Below are 18,797 nucleotides of genomic sequence, written 5' to 3' on the forward strand. Positions count from 1 at the left end.
ACCCTAAATAATTAACCAGGCTGTCTTGCAGCATAACCTGCTGTTTAAGCCAAGACATTCTTTCTGTTCATGAATATACCAAGTTTTCTTTTTAAAGTCATTTATTTACTGTTTTTCTAGAATTTCCTTCAAAATTGTTTTTAAAGACCTATTTAATATCTCACCCTATCTATGAAATTTCTAATAGTTCCAGCCTGGGCAACATAGCAAGATCCTGTCTCTACAAAAAAATAAAAAATAAAAAATTAGTTGGGCATGGTGCCTGTAGTCCAGCTACTTGAGAGGCCAAAGCAGGAGGATTGCTGGAGCCCAGGAGTTTCATGGTTGTGCTGCTGCACTCCAGCCTTGTCAACAGAATGAGGCTCTGTCTTAAAGAAAAAGAAAAGAAAAATAAAAGCATTACTCTCTAGCTCTCCCATTTTCAGTGAACTAATAAATTATTATACCACACAATCCATAATTTCTCCTTTGCCATGAACCTTTGTTATCTAAAGTTCTTCCTCTTTGTGTAGGCTAAACAAAGAAGCTGGGTAAGAAGAGTGAGTGCGTTTTACAGTTTATATGTATCGCTTATATAACCTAAGTAAAATTTTGAGCTTATAGCTAGTTACTAAAAACTTAAGAAATTGCCCAGAACCACATAGGTAATTGTGGATTTAGAGATGAGTATACATTGACCATGAAATATATGTTTAAAAAATTCTTTCTCTGCATGTGTCTTTGTATGTCTCTCTTTCTGTCTTTCACATATATCCACGTTATATGTATATATATACATGTTTTTGTAACTGTAACTATATGTTTTGTGAATTTCGTTTTCTCAAAGTTTTGCCTGAAAACTTCAAAAAATTGAAAATGCTTTGATGTGTTTGAGATTTTATAAAATATTATTTATTTTATTTAATCAGCTCAATAACAAACTGATCAGTAAGCTTTCTGCTGTTTTGCCTTTTTTTTAATGCAGGACTCTGAAGATGGAAGAACTTATTTTGTCAAGATCCATGCCCCTTGGGAGGTATTAGTTACCTATGCTGAAGTCTTGGGAATCAAAATGCCTATTAAGGAGAGTGATATTCCCCGCCCTAAGCACACTCCTATAAGCTATGTGCTTGGACCTGTAAGACTCCCGCTGAGTGTGAAGTATCCCCGTCCTGAATATTTTACTGCACAATTCAGCAGACATCGGCAGGAGCTCTTCCTTATCGAAGATCAGGCAACCTTCTTTCCATCCTCATCAAGAAACAGAATTGTAGGTAGAGAAGACCTTTGGGCACATCCCTTCAAATATGAGATGTATGCTTGTGTGTGCTTTTATACATGTGCAGATGTCATACCATTTCTGCAAGGTGTTTCTGTATAGGATATAAGCATTTGGTGATATTGGGCAGTTTGAAAGTGTAATTAGACCACATAAACGTATTACCCTCCCTAACTCTCAAACTGTTGTTTAAAAATGAGTGGTTGATGGTATGGATGTAGTAAAGAAAGAGATGCTATACAATATTGGAAAAAGCAATTAATTGAGAGCTAGAAGACTTTGATTTTGTAAGATCTTTGTAAAATGGTTTTACAAACTTGGAGTTTGGTTTTATACAGTCAGTGCATAGTAAAGGAACTATTTATCATTCCAAATGGAAATGAAATGTTTTAATTCCTTTATATATGGATAAAATTTGAGAAACCTCAAAACTTTTTTTTCCTTCATTTAAAACTATTTTCTGCCTTCTAAATAGTATTGTTTTCTCTGCATTTGAAGTCCTAGGATCTTTAAGTTTCCCATTAAAAACCTCTCTCAGAAAGAATCATGGTTTTGTGCCACTGTTTCTTTGTGCTTAGACTGGAATAATATCCACTTCATAGGTTACCCAGATAATTAAATTAGTTCAGACATAAAGAGCTTTGAGCAGTGCCTGGCTTATACCAAGTGTTCAACAAGTGTTAGATATTATTATCATTGTTTATCTGGCTTTCAGAGGGAAAAAAAGGTTGTATGTTACCTTTTATAGCTTGCTTATTTTAAAAAATTTTTGATTGACACATAATTATACATATTTATGTGATAAAATGTGATGTTTCAATATGGACAAATTGGGATAATTAGCATCTCCATCATCTTAAAATTTTTCTTTTTTTTGTGATGAGACCATTCAAAAACCTCTCTTCTAGCTATTTTGATACTTTATTGTTAATGTTAGTCATCCTACTATGCAATAGGACACCAGAACTTATTCATCTTATCTAACTATAACTTTGTACCCATTGACCAATCTCTCCCCATTCTTTCCTCCCCCTACCTTTTCCCATTCTCTGCTAATCACTATTCTACCCTCTACTTCTATGAAAACAACTTTTTAGATTGCACATATGGCTGAGATCATATGGTGTTGATCTTTCTCTTCCTACCTTAATGTCCTCTAGGTTCATATTGTCAGAAATGACAGCATTTCATTCTTTTTATGGCTATATCTAGCCATAAAATTTATTTAATTCCGTGTGTACACCTTTTCTTTCTTCATTCATTCATTGATGGACATTTAGATTGATTCCACATCTTGGGTATCGTGAATAGTGCTACAGTAAACATAGGATAGCAGATATCTCTTAAACATACTGATTTCATTCCCTTTGAGCATATATCCAGTAATGGGATTGCTGGATTATGTGGTAGCTCTATATTTAATTTTTTGAGGAACATCCATATTGTCTTTCATAATGGCTATACCAATTTGTATTCTCATCTGTAGTGTGTAAGACTACACACTCTCCACCTCTTCTCCACCTCCTCTCCAACGTCCTCTCCAACACTTTCTCTAGGTACTCTCCAACACTTGTTATCTTTTGATTTTGTTTATTAATTTAATCATCAGGGTTCTAACAATCACAAGATTCTTTTCCTTGAGATTACTTACTTTATTTTCCTGAGGAATTAGAGGTCTGATTCCATGTTTTTTCTAGTTCCTAATAAATATTTTAAAAATTCACTGACAGGAATAGTCAACAAAATGTAATTCCTAGAATTGAGGATATGAATCCACAAACTAAAAATGTTCTTCCTTTTTTTTTTTAACCGGGATTAAACAACAACAAAACCTAAGTCAGGATTTATGGGAATAAAGAGCAAATGACATGGAAACAGAAGACCTTATTTCAAGTCGTAACTCTGCTACTTTCTAAATATGATCATTTCTCTTAAAACAAATAATGATAATACTGACATGATTGTGAAAATCAAATGAAATAATGTATGTAATGCACTTTGAAAATGGAAAAGTATTTTAGAGATATTTGTTACATTGAAAAATTGTTCATAAAAAGCCAGTGAACTCGTAGGAACAAATTAGGAACTTGATCAGGAATAGAAATGTCAGTATTCATTTACCTCTACTTGTTCTTTGTGAACAGTGTCAATACCTTAGTCTAATTCAACTTTAAAGCACACTTTATCTTCCTTCATAGTGTAGCAGTCTTGTTCTTGCTTTATTGAGGAAGATATTTGGGAGGTTAATGTAGACAAAGTCCCTTCCGTTTTATCCTCCTCCACAACACTTGTTTCAATGGATAATCAAACTGAATAATATTACAAAAACATCTTACATTAATATAGAATTTCATACTTTTCAAAGCATTTCACAACCGTCATGGCATCTGAGCTTCACAATATATAGTAAATAGTATATAACCCATATATGTGATATGTTTGTTTATATATACACCAATATGTAGATTTGTGAATGTGTATATGGTGAATATATATGATTATGTGTTTACACCTTTTATTGTGGAAAAAGGTTAGACTTTTTAACATTAACAAAGCTCTAGATTTATCCAGCTGTGTCAGTGAAAAAGCTTACACTATCAATATGAGATATAAATTGAACATATGGCCAAGGAATTTCTATGTGTATAGAAAGAGAAACAAATAAGATACATCTAATCATTTTAATTACAATGTCCTCCTTAAAGATAGAGAATTAATTTTTATAGGACACCAATTTTCTGGAAAAACAGAATTTAAAAAAAATATATAAACTTTATTTATCACAATAAGCTTTCTCAGGGTCCAGCCATTTTTTGTGAGTGATCATAGCAGCCATTTAGTCTTTCCCTGAGGAACTGAGGGTCCTGGGAATCTAACCATGGCAATGCAGTCTTACTTGCATTATTAACTGAAGAAAAATGGATGCCCCTTCCACGCATTTTAAGATTAAGAAACAAAAAGAAGTCAGACAGAGCCAAATCAGGACTGAAAGGTGGATGCCTAATGATGTCTCATTGAAACTCTGGTAAAAATTGCCCTTGTTTTATGAGAGGAGGAGCAGAAACATTGTACCTGTGAAGAAGGGCTCTCTGCTGAAGCATTCCAAGGAGTTTTTCTGCTAAAACTTTGGCTAATTTTCTCAAAACACTGTGATAATGAGCAGAAGTCATTATTGTTCAGCCCACCAGAATGTCAACAAGCGAAATTCCTTGAGCATCCTCCAAAAAACTGTTGCCATGGCCTTTGCTCTTGATTTGTCTGCTTTTGCATTCCCTGAACCACTTCCACCACTTGGTAGCTATTGCTTTGATTGTGCTTTATCTTCAGGATAACACTGGCAAAGCTGTGTTTCATCTCCTGTCATAATTCTTCAAAGAAATTCTTAAGGGTCTTGATCTTACTTATTTAAAATTTCCATTGAAAACTGCTTTTGTCTGCAGGTGAACTGAGTACAACAATTTTCACACCCATTGATTGGAAAATTTGCTCAACTATAATTTTTCAGTCAGAATGGTGAAAGCTTAACCAGTTGAGATATCTGTGATGTTGGCTATTATTTGTGCTGTTCATCATTGGTCGTCTTCAATTAGGGCATGAACAAGGTGAATTTTTTCCTTGCAAATTGATGTGCATGGTCTGCTGCTGTGGGTTTCATCTTTGACATTATCTCATCCCTTCTTAAAATGAGTTATTCATTTATAAACTGTTGATCTCTTTAGGGGGATTGTCTTCATAAGCTTTTGGTAAAGCATCAGTGAGTTCACCATTCTTCCCCACAAGCTTCATCATAAATTTGATATTTGTTCTTGCTTCAATTTTAGCAGAATTTATGTTGCTCTGACAGTGGCCCTTTTCAAACTGATGTGTCCTTCTTAGTCCCTCAAACTAAATCCTGTTCGGACATGTTATAACAAGTTAGTATGAGTTTAATTTTGTGCCAAAAAATTTGAAAACCACACATATCTATTTTTCATTAGTGTTTTGAAGACCCCCTTGTACTCCAAGAAAAAGGAGGTGGGGGAAGTCACTTTCCCTTTTGGCACCAGGGAAAATCTAGTTCTTTTACGTCTATCCTTACCCCTGCAGTTTCTTCCTTTTGTTGTTATTAACAGTTTATGGTAACAAAGGCCAGACACACTTCACTTCCTCCAAATTCTCATTCTTCGTTTTATAAGTGGTTAGCTGAACTGTTTATCCCCATGGATCCATCAGAACAAGCAGTTGACCTGACTTGACCAAACTTTAATTAAGCTTCTCTTCTCCCTGTAGGAACCTGAACATTGACCTACCCTCAACTTGAGCCAATATTGTCATGTATAGCAGCTCCACCTTAACACAAAGAATGATAATCCCTGACACTTGCTTACTTCTCCCTGTGAATGAAATCACTTTTCTGTCTGACCTTTCAGACGTTTGCAGATCTCCTGAAACTTTCTTTCTATTGCAGTAGTCCCTCTCCATCTTTTGCAACAATTTTTTCAAATAATGTATTTTCAGGCCTAAATTCAGGTTTTTTTTTTTTATTTTAGAATACTATGCTTTACTTATTATCATAGCTTTATAATACATCTTAATACCTGGTAGTGCAAATATTTCCACTTTGTTAACATCCCAAGATAGAGTTCTTATTTTGGTGAATCTTTCCTAAGGAGATAATCTAAAATATGTAAAACAGGTCATATTTATGACATTATTTATAAAAATTAAAACTACCTTGCATAAATTATTATCTATTTACTGAGATGGAATATTGAGCTGCTCTTAACATGAATGATGAATTTAGATGATGATGATTCAAGAACTACAACCATTTCCAATCAAAAAGTCCTTGAATGGTGAAATGTAAAAGAAACGAAAGGTAGGGGACTATGTATAAAACAGTGCTGAAAAAAACAAATTTAGCAATTAGAAAGAAATTTTGAAAAGTTGCTGGAAGATAAAAAGCAGATGAGATTGAATTCACAGAAATACAAGAGCAGAGGATACCAAAGCCCAAATTATATTCAGGATAAAACTCATAGAAATATGCAAGTTGTTGCAAAGTCACTGTAGAGACAGGATCACTTTGGCTAATAAATTCAGATATCAGGTAAAAGGCCTTGTAAAAATAATTAGTTGAAGAAGTATTCAAGACAGCTTGGATAAATATCAATTCTACTCCATATTCCCCCAATTGAACTGTTAGTAGTGACATTAGTATCCTACTTGAAGCCCTAATTATAGTAGAAATTCTGGCACAAAGAACTAAAGAGGCGGTTTGGACAGGAGAAGCAAAATAAATTATGGTCTGTTCACCCCTGCACCCCATCAAATGAATGGGGAGCTCTCAGACTCAGAAGCTAAAATATCTGCAAACTCCGTATAATCCCACACTCTACATCTTCCTGACAACCAAGAGAAGCTTCCTTCTATAATTAGAGCATGCATCTACATTCAAAGTAGACATTGTTAAATTGTGATTGAAAGAAATGTGGAAAGCATAAAGTTCTGAGATGTGATAGTGTCTCTTTGCACTTACCTTGTAGGTGTACTATATTCTTTCAAGATGTCCTTTCGGCATAGAAGATGGGAAGAAAAGGTTTGGGATTGAAAGACTGCTAAACTCTAATACTTATTCATCTGCCTATCCACTCCATGATGTATGTATAGGTTTGATTGTGAAAATCTGAGCTTATTTTCCTCCTGCCATGTTCATTACTGGGAGAGAGAGTCTTCCTTTACTTCAGTTGCTTAGTTTTCTCTCATGGTGGGAAAATCCCCAAAGACTTCTTGGTTCTGAGCTGAGAGCTTTACCAGCTATGCTGAAATATATAATAAATGTATCTTTGAGGTTTCAAATGGACATTTATTTTAAAAACTTTTACATTTGCACATGACTTTTTATTAGAACCCATTTTGAAAATAGCAGTCACATTAAAAGGACATTTTAGAACATAATATTTGGAAATTTCTATCTGAGCCCACTAGTTCTTTTCTCATTTATAAAGTTTTGAAGCTGTAAAGAATTTAAATTACATGCATTCACATATTCATTCATCAAATACATGGTTGGCTTCAATTATATGTAAAGCATTCTGTTAGGCATTATTGGAACACAACCATGAATCCAAGCTCATAGACTAGGATTCTCCTAGAAATAAAGCATGTGTACAACTGCAATATAAACTAAAGGCTTCAGTGCATAAGAATGCTTCAGATGTTATGACAACTGATATTCAGAGGAATGTTTTTGGGGGACTGGCAAATCATTGTACAAAAACACTGAGTTTATAAGTTTAATAGGGAAGTGACATTTTACATGATTCACCTGTTGAACCAAACCTGAAAACTTGGCCTTGGAACCAATACTCAGCCTAATTTCTGGGTGTTTTTGATGGAAACTTTCTCATTTGAATAGCCGGTGTTTAAATTTCACCACTTATTGGCAGTGGAAATCCTGGGGCTGAATGTGTACGTATTCTACTTTGAGATCATCCCTTGGAACGTCTATTTTTGTTGTCTCTTTTGTTACAGTTTTACTCTTCCATACTTAAAAAGACTTTTTGGTGATGTATTCTCTTTGTAAGAAATATAGTTCTCAGTAATAGAAGAAACAAATATTTCAATTGAAACAAGTGGCAGCTAAATAATTCTCCATTTTTTTGAAATACAGTGTTGCTGTAATACTTCCCAAAAGCCCAAAGCCAAGCTCTTCCTTTTATAGGACTTAGTCTGTTGTGCTAGTTTTCCTCTATTAATATTTAATTTTTGTTTTGTTTACTTTTGTTTTTTGAGATGGTGTCTTTCTCTGTCCCCCAGACTGGAGTGCAGTGGTGCAATCTTGGCTCACTGCAGCCTCCATCTCCCAGGTTCAAGCAATTCTCCTGCCACAGCCTCCGGAGTAGCTGGGATTACAGGCACACACCATCATGCCTGGCTAATTTTTGTATTTTTAGTAGAGACGGGGTTTTGCTATGTTGGCCAGGCTGTAATTGAACTCCTGGCCAATATTCAATATTTATTCAGTAGTATGAGAATTTACTCTAGGTCGGTTCCACACTGATTAGTTTTTCTGTAAGAGTAGAGGAAATTTTCCAAAATGAGTCGCCATTTTCAACAAGAGTATCAATTTAGTAACTTAAGTATTAGAAAAAACAAACAGCTTCTTCTTTTTTTCAACAGCCCTTGAACACATATATAGTACATATCCACTGAGGATTGGTTCCAGAACCAATCCACAGACCCTTGGATACCAAAATCCCAGCATGATCAAGTTCATTACATAAAATGTAGTAGTATTTGCATGTAGCCTACACACATTTTTCAGCATACTTTAATTCATCTCTAGATTATTTATAATACCCAATACAATATAAATGTAAATAGTTGTTACACTGTATTATTTTTAAATTTGTGTATGTGTATGTGTGTTTTTACTGCTGCTTAAAAATATTTACAATCTGCTGTTGGTTAGATTTGTGGGTGCAGAACCTGCAGATACAGAGGGCCCACTGTCACAATTTTTTTTTTCCTGGGGCAAAGAAACTCTTAGGAGATTATAGATTCTAAATAATAACATGGACATTTGGTAAAGCAGAGAGATCTAAAGTAGGTTAATAAACACTTTGCACTGCATTCTGTCAGTCTTTCTTCACAAAAGGGCTCATTCTTTTTTTTTTTTTTGGAAGATTTTGAGTTTTTTTTAATTAATTTTTAGGGTATTAATTCTATTCTTACAATGCCATATCATAAAGCCAAACTAATGTCTTCAGTCATCAGCAATTTTAAACTATACATGTAGCCTTTCAGTAGAGTCATATAGGCTCATTGGAAATTCAATGTCACTGAGCTATCACTAGAGATAGCTATAACTTACTGTTGATTTTACTTTTTAATCTTTCTTTTCCTCTGAATGCAGTGTTAGGCACTGGATTTTCCCTTATGTGCTTTACAGAATCATTTTTCAAAATACCCACAGAGGCTGCTTTTTTGATTGTTTAATTTCTTAAGATTCAGTTGGATTACCTACAGAAGAAGAAAAAAGTTGGAAACTGGGTGATATAAAATTTAACACCTTATCATATAAAGATTTTCACACGTGCCAAATTTTAAACTGGATATTTATTCAGTGCTGCCTTCAGCAGTTCATTTGTCTGCAGTAAAAACAGAATATCTTAAACAGCCACAGTGTACACAATACTTTGCTAGGCCGTGAAAATATATTAATAATATTAGTCAGTATCTAACAATGGGAAAAGAACTTATGCATGAAGTGATACCGAGCCCCTTAAATGCTAAAGTTTGTTGTAGTATTTTAAGTTCTTTGGGAAGTGGCTATCAGTGAGGACAGAACGGGAGTCTCTTCCTGTAATAGCAGTATGACTTTGGATTAGTTGCTTAATGTTCCTTGAAGTTTAATTTTTTCATCTATAAAAAAAGCATTAGCCCATTTCTAAAGTCCTATCCAGTTATGTAGTGATATGGCTCTCTGGGTTGTGAATATTATATTAGGATTTGAGTAGAGAAGAAAGGGCATTCCAGGTGAAAGAATAGCTTGAGTAAAGCCAAAGTCTTACATTTTTACTTGTATTTTGAGATAGCTTTGCGTGATAATTTAATAAATAAATATTATTATAGTTTGTGAAATAATTTCACATCAATTGAATATGAAATCTAAAAGTAAAAGAAAACATACCCTTGTTTACTAACCTTCTTAGAAGAGCAGTGTTTATTTACTTCGCCTTTGTCTTTTGCTTCGTCTTTTATGTACCCTCCTCTTGAATATCTGCAGGGCCAATATTGGAAGCCATCAGAACCTCCCAATCCTACCAATGAAAGATACACACTTCACCAGAATTGGGCTCGATTTTCCTATTTCTACAAGGAGCAGCCTTTAGACTTGATTAAGTAAGTTTCATACACAGGATCAGACCAATTAAAACTTGATAATGTGATTTTTATTCACAATGACATAATATTCTAGGTTTTTTTTACTGCTATTTTTGCCCACTACATTTCACAACTTCTTGATTTCATATCTACAATATCAATTAGCAATTCATTTAGGAGAATGTTGTTGCTAAATTGATGAAAGACAACAGAGATAGTGTGGTGGTGAAGAGGTTAGACCTTAGCATTTAGCTAGGCTGAATTCCAATCCAAGTTCTGTCTCTTGAAAGTTATATAAATTTGGTCAAGTTACTTAACCATTATGAAAATAGGAATAACAGTATTACTACTTTTTAGCATAGTAGTTATAATATCTATACTATCTGTAAAATAGGAATAGCAATATTACTACTTTTTAGCATAGGGGCTAACACTTAGTGTTTAATACATATTAGTTTTTGTTTCTCCTGGAGTCCAGAAATTTGGAACATAAGACAGAGGTTGTATATGGATGTTGTGTGTGTGGGCTCTCAGTGAGCTGTGAAGACGTTTGTTCTATGACCTCAATCCTTTAGACAGTTTCATTAGCTAAGCAAGAAGACTATGGTTGAAGGTTATCGCTTTAAAGCATAGCAATACTACAAGCATACAAGATATTAGGAGACTTACATGATTTTATTCAATGAGCTATTAGATTAGAGATCTCTTGCTACCATAGGCAGTGTTTTTTCCTCGATGATTTATACTTGCATTGCTATGTTTACACAGCATCACAGTATCTGTTTCATGAGACTGATTTGAATGGATCCATCCAAATCAGTTGAAATGTTATCTCAACAGTATGTTTAAGTCAAACTAGAGGACACATTTTGAAAAATAAATGTCAGTCAGTTTATAAACTGGGGCTTTTGATAAATCATGCAAACTCTTTCTTGAATGGCTGTTTTAACTGTTTTGAATAATAATCATTTAATACTTTAAGTTATAAAACTAGAATATTTATCAAAAACGTTTCAAATAATTAAGAGATGAACAAAGTTTTAAGTGAAATTCTACCTTCATCAAACCCCACAAAAATAACTAGGCTTGATTTGGATAATATTGATTTAGTCCTGTTTTTGTGTTCATGAATAAAAAAGCAGAAACATTTTTTTTTCTGAGAGCAATGGCATCTTTCTCTTCTCTTTCATGCTAAGATTTTTCTTTATTCACTAAATAGTATATTACTGATATCCTTCTATGAATACACAAAGATCTGTCTGATACTATTTAGTGGAACATAGAATGACTTATTATAAATTTCTCATAATTCATTTATTGGTTTTTCTATCGAAAAACATTAGGCTGTCCCAATTTTTTTATATAATTTCAACTTTTAAATTTTAGATTCAGGGGTATACCTGCATGTTTTTTATGTGGGTATGTTGCATGATGCTGAGGTTTGGGGTACAGATCCTGCCACCCAAGTAGTGAGCATAGTAACAAATAGGGAGTTTTTTAACCCACACCCCTCTCCCACACTACCTCCTCTAGTAGTCACCAGTGTATATTGTAGTCATCCTTATGTCTATGTGTATTCAATATTTAGCTCCCACTTACAAGTGGGAATATGCAACATTTGGTTTTCTGTTCTTGTATTAATTTGCTTAGGATAATGGCCTCCAGCTGCATCAGTGTTGTTGCAAAGGACATAATTTTAATCTTTTTGATGGTCATGTAGTATTCCTTGGTTTATATATACCACGTTTTATTTATCTGCTCCACCATTAATGGGCACCTAGGTTGATACCATGTCTTTGCTATTGTAAATAGTGCTGCAATGGACATATGGGTGCATGCGTCTTTTTGGTAGAACAATTTATATTGCTTAGAGCATATATGAGTAATGAGATTGTTGGGTCAAATGGTAGCTCTGTTTTAAGTTCTTTGCAGAAGCTCCAAACTGTTTTCCACAGTGGCTGAATTAATTTTCATTCCCATCAACAGTGTATAAATGTTCTCTTTTCTCCACAATCTCACCAGCATCTGATATTTCTTGACTTTTTAATCACAGCCATTCTGACTGGTATGAGATGGTATCTAATTGTGGTTTTGATTTGCATTTCTCTGGATTAGTGATCGATGAGCATTTTTTCATATGTTTGTTGGTTGCTTGTATGTATTTTGAGAAGTGTCTGTTCATGTCCTTTGCCAATTTTTTAATGGGGTTATTTGGATATTGCTTGTTGACTTGTTTGAGTTCCTCACAGATTCTGGATATTAGACCTTTGTTGGATGTGTAGTTTGTGAATGTTTTCCCCTATACTGTAGATTGTTTACTCTATTGATAGCTTCTTTTGTTGTGCAGAAGCTCTTTAGTTTAATTAGGTCCCACTTGTCAATTTTTTTTGTCGTTGCAATTACTTTTGGTGAGTTAGCCAAAAATTATTTACTGAGGCCGATGTAGAGAAAGATACTTCTTAGGTTTTCTTCTAGGATTTTTACAGTTTGAGGTCTTACTTTTAAAACTTTATTCCATCTTGAGTTATTTTTCTATATGGTGAAAGATAAGGGTCCAAGTTTTATTCTTCTGTGTATTGCTAATTAGTTATCCCAGCACCATTTATTGAATACGGAATCCGTTCCCCATTGCTTGTTTTCATCAGCTTTGTTGAAGACCAGATAGTGGGAGGTGTGCAGCTTCATTTCTGGTTTCTCTGTTTAGTTCCATTGGTCTATGTGTCTGTTTCTCTACCAGTACCATGCTGTTTTGCTTACCATAGCCTTATAGCATAGTTTGAAGCCAGGTAGTGTGATGCTTCCAGTTGTGTTCTTTTTGGTTAGGATTGCTTTGGCTATTTGGCCATTTTTATGGTTCTATGTTAGTGTTAGAATAGCTTTTTCTAATTCTGTGAAAAATGTCGTTGGTAGTTTGATAGGAATAACATTGAATTTGTAAATTGCTTTGGGCAGTATGGCCATTTTAATGATAGTGATTCTTCCAATCCATGAGCAAGGAATGTTGTTCCATTTATTTGTGTCATCTCTGATTTCTTTCATCAGTGTTTTGTAGTTTTCCTTGTAGAGATCTTTCACCTCCTGGATTACCTGTATTCCTAGATACTTCATTTTTTGTGGCTATTGAAAATGGGATTGTGTTATTGATTTGACTCTCAGCCTGAACATTATTGCCATATAGAAAGCTACTCACTTTTGTCCATTGCTTTTGGGTCCTGAAACTTTACTGAACTCTTTTATCTGTCATTTATGCAGTCTGGGAGACTTTTGGTGGAGTCTTTAGGGTTTTCTAGGTATAGAATCATTTGTCAACAAAGAGAGATAGTTTTACTTCTTCTTTTCCTATTTGGATGCCTTTTATTTTTTTTCTCTTGCCTGATTCCTCTGGCTAGGACTTAAGTACTATGCTGAATAGGAGTGGTAAGAGTGGGCATCTTTGTTTTATTTCATTTCTCAAGGGGAATGATTCCAGCTTTTGCCCATTCACTATGATGTTGGTCGTGGGTTTATCATAGATGGCTCTTATTATTTTGAGGTATGTTCATTCAATACCAAGACTATTGACGGTTTTTTAATCATGAATGGAAAGGGATGCTGAATTTTATCAAAAGCTTTTTCTGCATTTATTGAGATGATCATATGTTAATAGTTTTTTCCCTTAATCCTATTTATGTGGTGAATCACATTGACTTATTTGCACTTGTTGAATCAGCCTTGCATCTCAGGAATAATGCCAGCTTGATCAGATGTATTAACTTTTTGATGTGCTCTTGGATTTGGTTTACTAGTATTTTATTGACAACTTTTGTGTCTGTATTCATCAGGGATATTGGCCTGACATTGTCTTTTTGTTGTTGTTGTGTCTCTGTCAGATTTTGGTATCAGCCTGGTGCTGGTTTCATAGAATGAGTTAAGGAGAAGCCTTTCCTTTTTGAGATTTTGGAATAGTTTCAGCAGGGTTGTTACCAGTTCTTCTTTGTATGTCTAACTGCTAGTATTTGGGTGTGAATTCATCTGGTCTAGGGCATTTTTTGATTGGTAGATTTTTAAATTAATGATTAAATTTCAAAACTTATAATGGTCTCTTTGGGTTTTTACTTTCTTTCTGGTTTAATCTTGGGAGCTTTTGTGTTTCCAGGAATTTATTCATTTCCTCAAGATTTTCCAATTTATGTGCATAGAATTTTTCATAATAGTATTGGAGGATTTTTGATTTCTGTAGGATTAGTTATATTATCATCATTGTCATTTCTCATTGGACTTCTTTGGATCTCCTTTTTTTCTTTGTTAATATAGCTAGTGGTCTGTCTTATTTATTCTTTTGAAGAACCAATTCTTGGTTTCATTGATCTTGTGTCTAGATTTTTGCATCTCAACTTAATTCAATTCTTCTACAATTTTAGTGGTTTTTTCTGCTAGCTTTGGAGTTGGTTTGTTCTTATTCTCTAGTTCCTCTAGGTGGAATTTTAGATTGTTATTTTGAGGTCTTTCTTACTACTTAATTGAGGCATATCAGTGCTACAAATTTTCCTCTTAGCACTGTGTTAACAGCATCCCAAAGGTTTTGGTAAGTTGTTTCCTATTTTTATTAATTTCAAAGAATTGTTTGATTTGTGCCTTAATTTGCTTATATACTCAGGAGTTATTCAGGAGCAAGTTTTTTAATTTCCATGTATTGGTGCAGATTTGAGTATCTTGGTATTGTTGATTTCCATTTTTAAAGCACTGTGGTCTGAGTATGTGCTTGATATGATTTTGTCTTTTTTAATTTATTGAGACTTGCTTTATGACTAAACATGTGATCTCTGAGAAGATGAGAATATATATTATGTGATTGGTTAGTGCTCTGTAGATGTCTATTAGGTCCAATTGGTCCAGTGTTGAGTTTAAGTCCAGAATTCTTTTGCTAGTTTTCTGCATCAATAATCTGTCTAATGCTGTCAGTGGGATGCTGAAGTCTCCCACTACTATTATGTGGCTCTCTGAGTATTTTTATAGGTCAAGAAGGGCTTGTTTTATAAACATGGGTGCTCCATTGTTGGGTACATATATATTTAGGATAGTTAAGTCTTCTTGTTGAATTGAGCCCTTTTTAATTATGTAATGGCCTGATTTGCCCTTCTTAATTCTTGTTGGTTTAAAGTCTGTTTCATCTGATAGAAGAGAGACTCCTGTTGTTTTTGTTTTCCATTTGCATGGTAGATCTTTCTCCATCCCTTTACTTTGAACCTGTGAGTGTCATTAGAGGTGAGACGGGTCTCTTAAAGACAGCAGACAGTTGGATCTTGTGTTTTTATCCAGCTTGCCACTCTATGTCTTTTACATGCAGTGTTTAGACCATTTATATCCAGTGTTAGTATTGATATGTGAGATTTTGATCTTGTCATCATGTTGTTAGCTTGTTGTTTTGTAGACTTGATTGTATAGTCTCTTTATAGTGCCTTTGGGCTATGTGTTTAACTGTGTTTTGTGATAGCAGGTGTTGTTCTTTCATTCCATGTTTAGTACTCCCTTAAGGAGCTCTTGTAAGCCATGTCTGGTGGTAAAAAATTATCTCAGAATTTGCTTGTCTGAGAAGAATTGTATTTCTCCTTCACTTATGAAGCTTAGTCTGATGAGATATGAAATTCTTGGTTAGAATTTCTTTTCTTTAAGGATGCTACAAATAGGCTTCCGATCTCTTCTGGCTTGTAAGATTTCTGCTGACAGGTCTGCTGCTAGCCTGATGGGCTTCCATTTGGATGTAATCTGACCCTTCTCTCTAGCTGCCTTTAAATTTTTTTGTTCGTGTTGAACTTGGTGAATCTGATGACTATGTGCCTTGGGGATATAGTGTCTCATCAGCGTTCTCTATCTTTCTTAAATTTGTCTATCAATTTCTGGTGAGATTGGGGACATTTTTATAGACTCTATCCTCAAATATTTTTTCCAGGTTGTTTACTTTCCTGTCTCAGGAATGCCAATAAGTCATACATTTGGTCTCTATATAATCCTAAATTTCTTGAAGGTTTTGTTCTTTTTTTTTTTTTTTTAACTTTTGTCTGGCTCAGTTGATTTGAAGAACTGGTTTTTGAGCTCTGAGGTGCTTTCCTCAGCTTGGTCTATTCTGCTGTTAATGCTTCCTATTGTATTATAAAATCCTTGTAGTGATTGCTTCCATTCCAGAAGTTCAGTTTTGTTTTTTCCTAAAATGGCTATTTTATCTTTCAGCTCTTAGATTGTTTTACTGGATTCCTGGATTACTGGATTGGGTTTTAACTTTCTCTTCAATCTCGATGAGTGTCCTTTCCATCTAGATTCTGAATTCTATGTCTGTCATTTCTGTTGTTACCATCTAGTTAAGAATTATTGCTGAGGAGCTCATTTGGAGGTAAGGGGACACTGACTTTTTGAATTTCCAGAGTTCTTGCGCTGAATCTTTCTTGCCTGAGAGGGCTGGTGTTCCACTAATTGTAGCATAAGTTGAGTATAGTCAATTGGCTTCATTACTGGGTGCTTTCAGAGAGCCAAGGCTCTGTACAGGGTCTTTATTTGTGGCTGGATTCTTGCCTTGGGTTTCACAGTTTTGTATATTGGCAGAAATGTTTTCAGTGTTGTAATTTGGGCTACTATCCAGTAGATGGCACTTAGGAGTAAGAGCCAACAGATAGGCTCAGCCTCGCAGCGCTTCAGTATTTCTGCCTATTCACAGCAGTGCTCTGTGGTGGGGTGAAGAGAGAGATGACCCTCTCTCCTTGCTCGTATGCTTCGGCATCCTGGGGGAGACCCCTCTGATCACTGGCACTATGTCTGTGTTTCCTTTGTTACTTGCTAATTTCAGTATTACTTCTGATGTGATCTGATATGATTTATAATTTGCTCTACTTATCTCTGGAGTTCAATCAATTTTTGTTTTATATCTTTCCACTCTTCTCTATTCCTTTTTTTAGTTTTTATATTTCTGGGGTTTTCTTGTATCAGCAAATATTTATTTGAGAAGAGTTCACTCTGTTTTTAGGTTTTTATTACAGTATTATTCGATTCCATGTTATTTGGGGAGAATTATCAGACTAAATTATTTACTTAGCATTTTCTGATTTTGTTTTTGTTTTGCATGTTTTTTTATGGATGTGGCCTACTTATTTCAATTTGTTTTTAATTTATGAACAGAATTTCTAGCACTAGAGTGCCCTTCTCTGTTAGTCCATCACACATTCTCAACATGTTGTCTGTAGACACCTTTTCTGCAGTGTTAAAAATGTCATTTTCATCATTGTGTGCCTGTGTTTTGACTGTGGCTCATCACATGAGGTCAGGGGTAGCATTTTCTACTTGTGGCATCATGTCAGCACTGAAAAAGTTTCAGATTTTGGAGAATTTTGTGTTTCAAATTTTCAGATGAGGGATGCTCAACCTGGTGAATGGGAGTGAGGGAGAATCTGTTTCTGCGTGTGCTGGACCTGAAGCTTCCTGTGAGTGTCAGAGCTGTGGGCACCCATCTTCCCTTACCCTGCGAAGCCTATTTCTTTCATTTCTACAAGATTCCAACTCTCCTCTCTTATTTTCTTTTTTCTGTTTACTGACACTCCTCCAAGGAGTACCAGTCTTCTCTTTGTATCTGATTCTTCTCAAGAAATATTGCTTATCTCAGGCTGCCACTTCCAGTCTCACTCTTTTCAGATCCTTTCTTATAGATTATAAATGACCAAATCCCAACATATATTCTGCATTAGGGCATTTAGTTAAACTTTTCTCTAGGGTTATTTTAGCTGTGTTTCTTTATATTTTCCACCCTACTTTACATTTTTCCCCTATAATTTCTTAAACATCTTCACCTCTCCTCTGTGTCTTAGATTTGTAGCAGCAGGTGTTGAAGTTGTTTTTATTTCCTTACTTACAGATAATTTGAGGATCGTGGTGTTCTCTGTCATGATACTGAAGGCCTGTATTGGGTTTGGGTGTTTTTCCTCTCCTTGTTGATTTCATGGGTTTTAGTAAAGGTTTTGTGGGTAGACTTGATAAAAGTTAAAATATTCTTAAAACAGAAAGAAATGTGCCTGTAATCTCAGCACTTTGGAAGGCCAAGGCAGGCAGATCACTTTAGGTCAGGAGTTTGAGATGACCCTGGTCAACATGGTGAAACCCCGTCTCTACTTAAAAAAAAATAATAATAATAATACAAAATTTACCCCAGCGTGGTGGCACACACAACTGTAATCTCAGCTACTTTGGAGGCTGAGGCAGGAGAATTGCTTGAACCTGGGAAACGGATGTTGCAATGAGCCGAGATCGCACCACTACCCTCCAGCCTAGCACAACAGAGTGAGACCCTGTTTCAAAAAAAAAAAAAAAAAAAAAAGCAAAAAAGAAAAGAAAGAATTTATTCATAGATGGATAAGTACAATTTACACATTTCTTTTAATGAGACTTTATTAAGCATCACTACATGTCAAGCAAGGTACTGTGCCTACAAAGATAATCAGATGGTGGTTTCCTAACATGAATTTGTTTGCAGGAACACACACGAATGCACATTAGTTACAGCACAGTAATACTCCAAACAAAATACAGAGGGAAAAGCACCTATCTTCATGACAACCTCTAGGAAAGCTTCACAGTGCTTTTGAACTATGTCTTGAAAGATAAGTAGCAGTATGGTAGGGAAAGAAGTTAGGTAAGAATATCACAGGCAAAG

General features: G+C 34.8%; 1 protein-coding gene across 1 annotated transcript in view; it reads left to right on the plus strand.

Moving 5' to 3' along the window:
* ANO5 (anoctamin 5) overlaps positions 1-18,797 on the plus strand; it is an 88,114-nt gene that overhangs the window by 33,671 nt on the left and 35,646 nt on the right. Inside the window, exons 7-9 of the mRNA XM_030828715.1 lie at positions 965-1,249; positions 6,784-6,897; positions 10,029-10,144. Of these exons, the coding sequence (XP_030684575.1) occupies positions 965-1,249; positions 6,784-6,897; positions 10,029-10,144 (515 nt within the window). The remainder of the gene's footprint in view (positions 1-964; positions 1,250-6,783; positions 6,898-10,028; positions 10,145-18,797) is intronic.

This window comes from Nomascus leucogenys, chromosome 15, assembly GCF_006542625.1.
Source record: "Nomascus leucogenys isolate Asia chromosome 15, Asia_NLE_v1, whole genome shotgun sequence".
NCBI lineage: Eukaryota > Metazoa > Chordata > Mammalia > Primates > Hylobatidae > Nomascus > Nomascus leucogenys.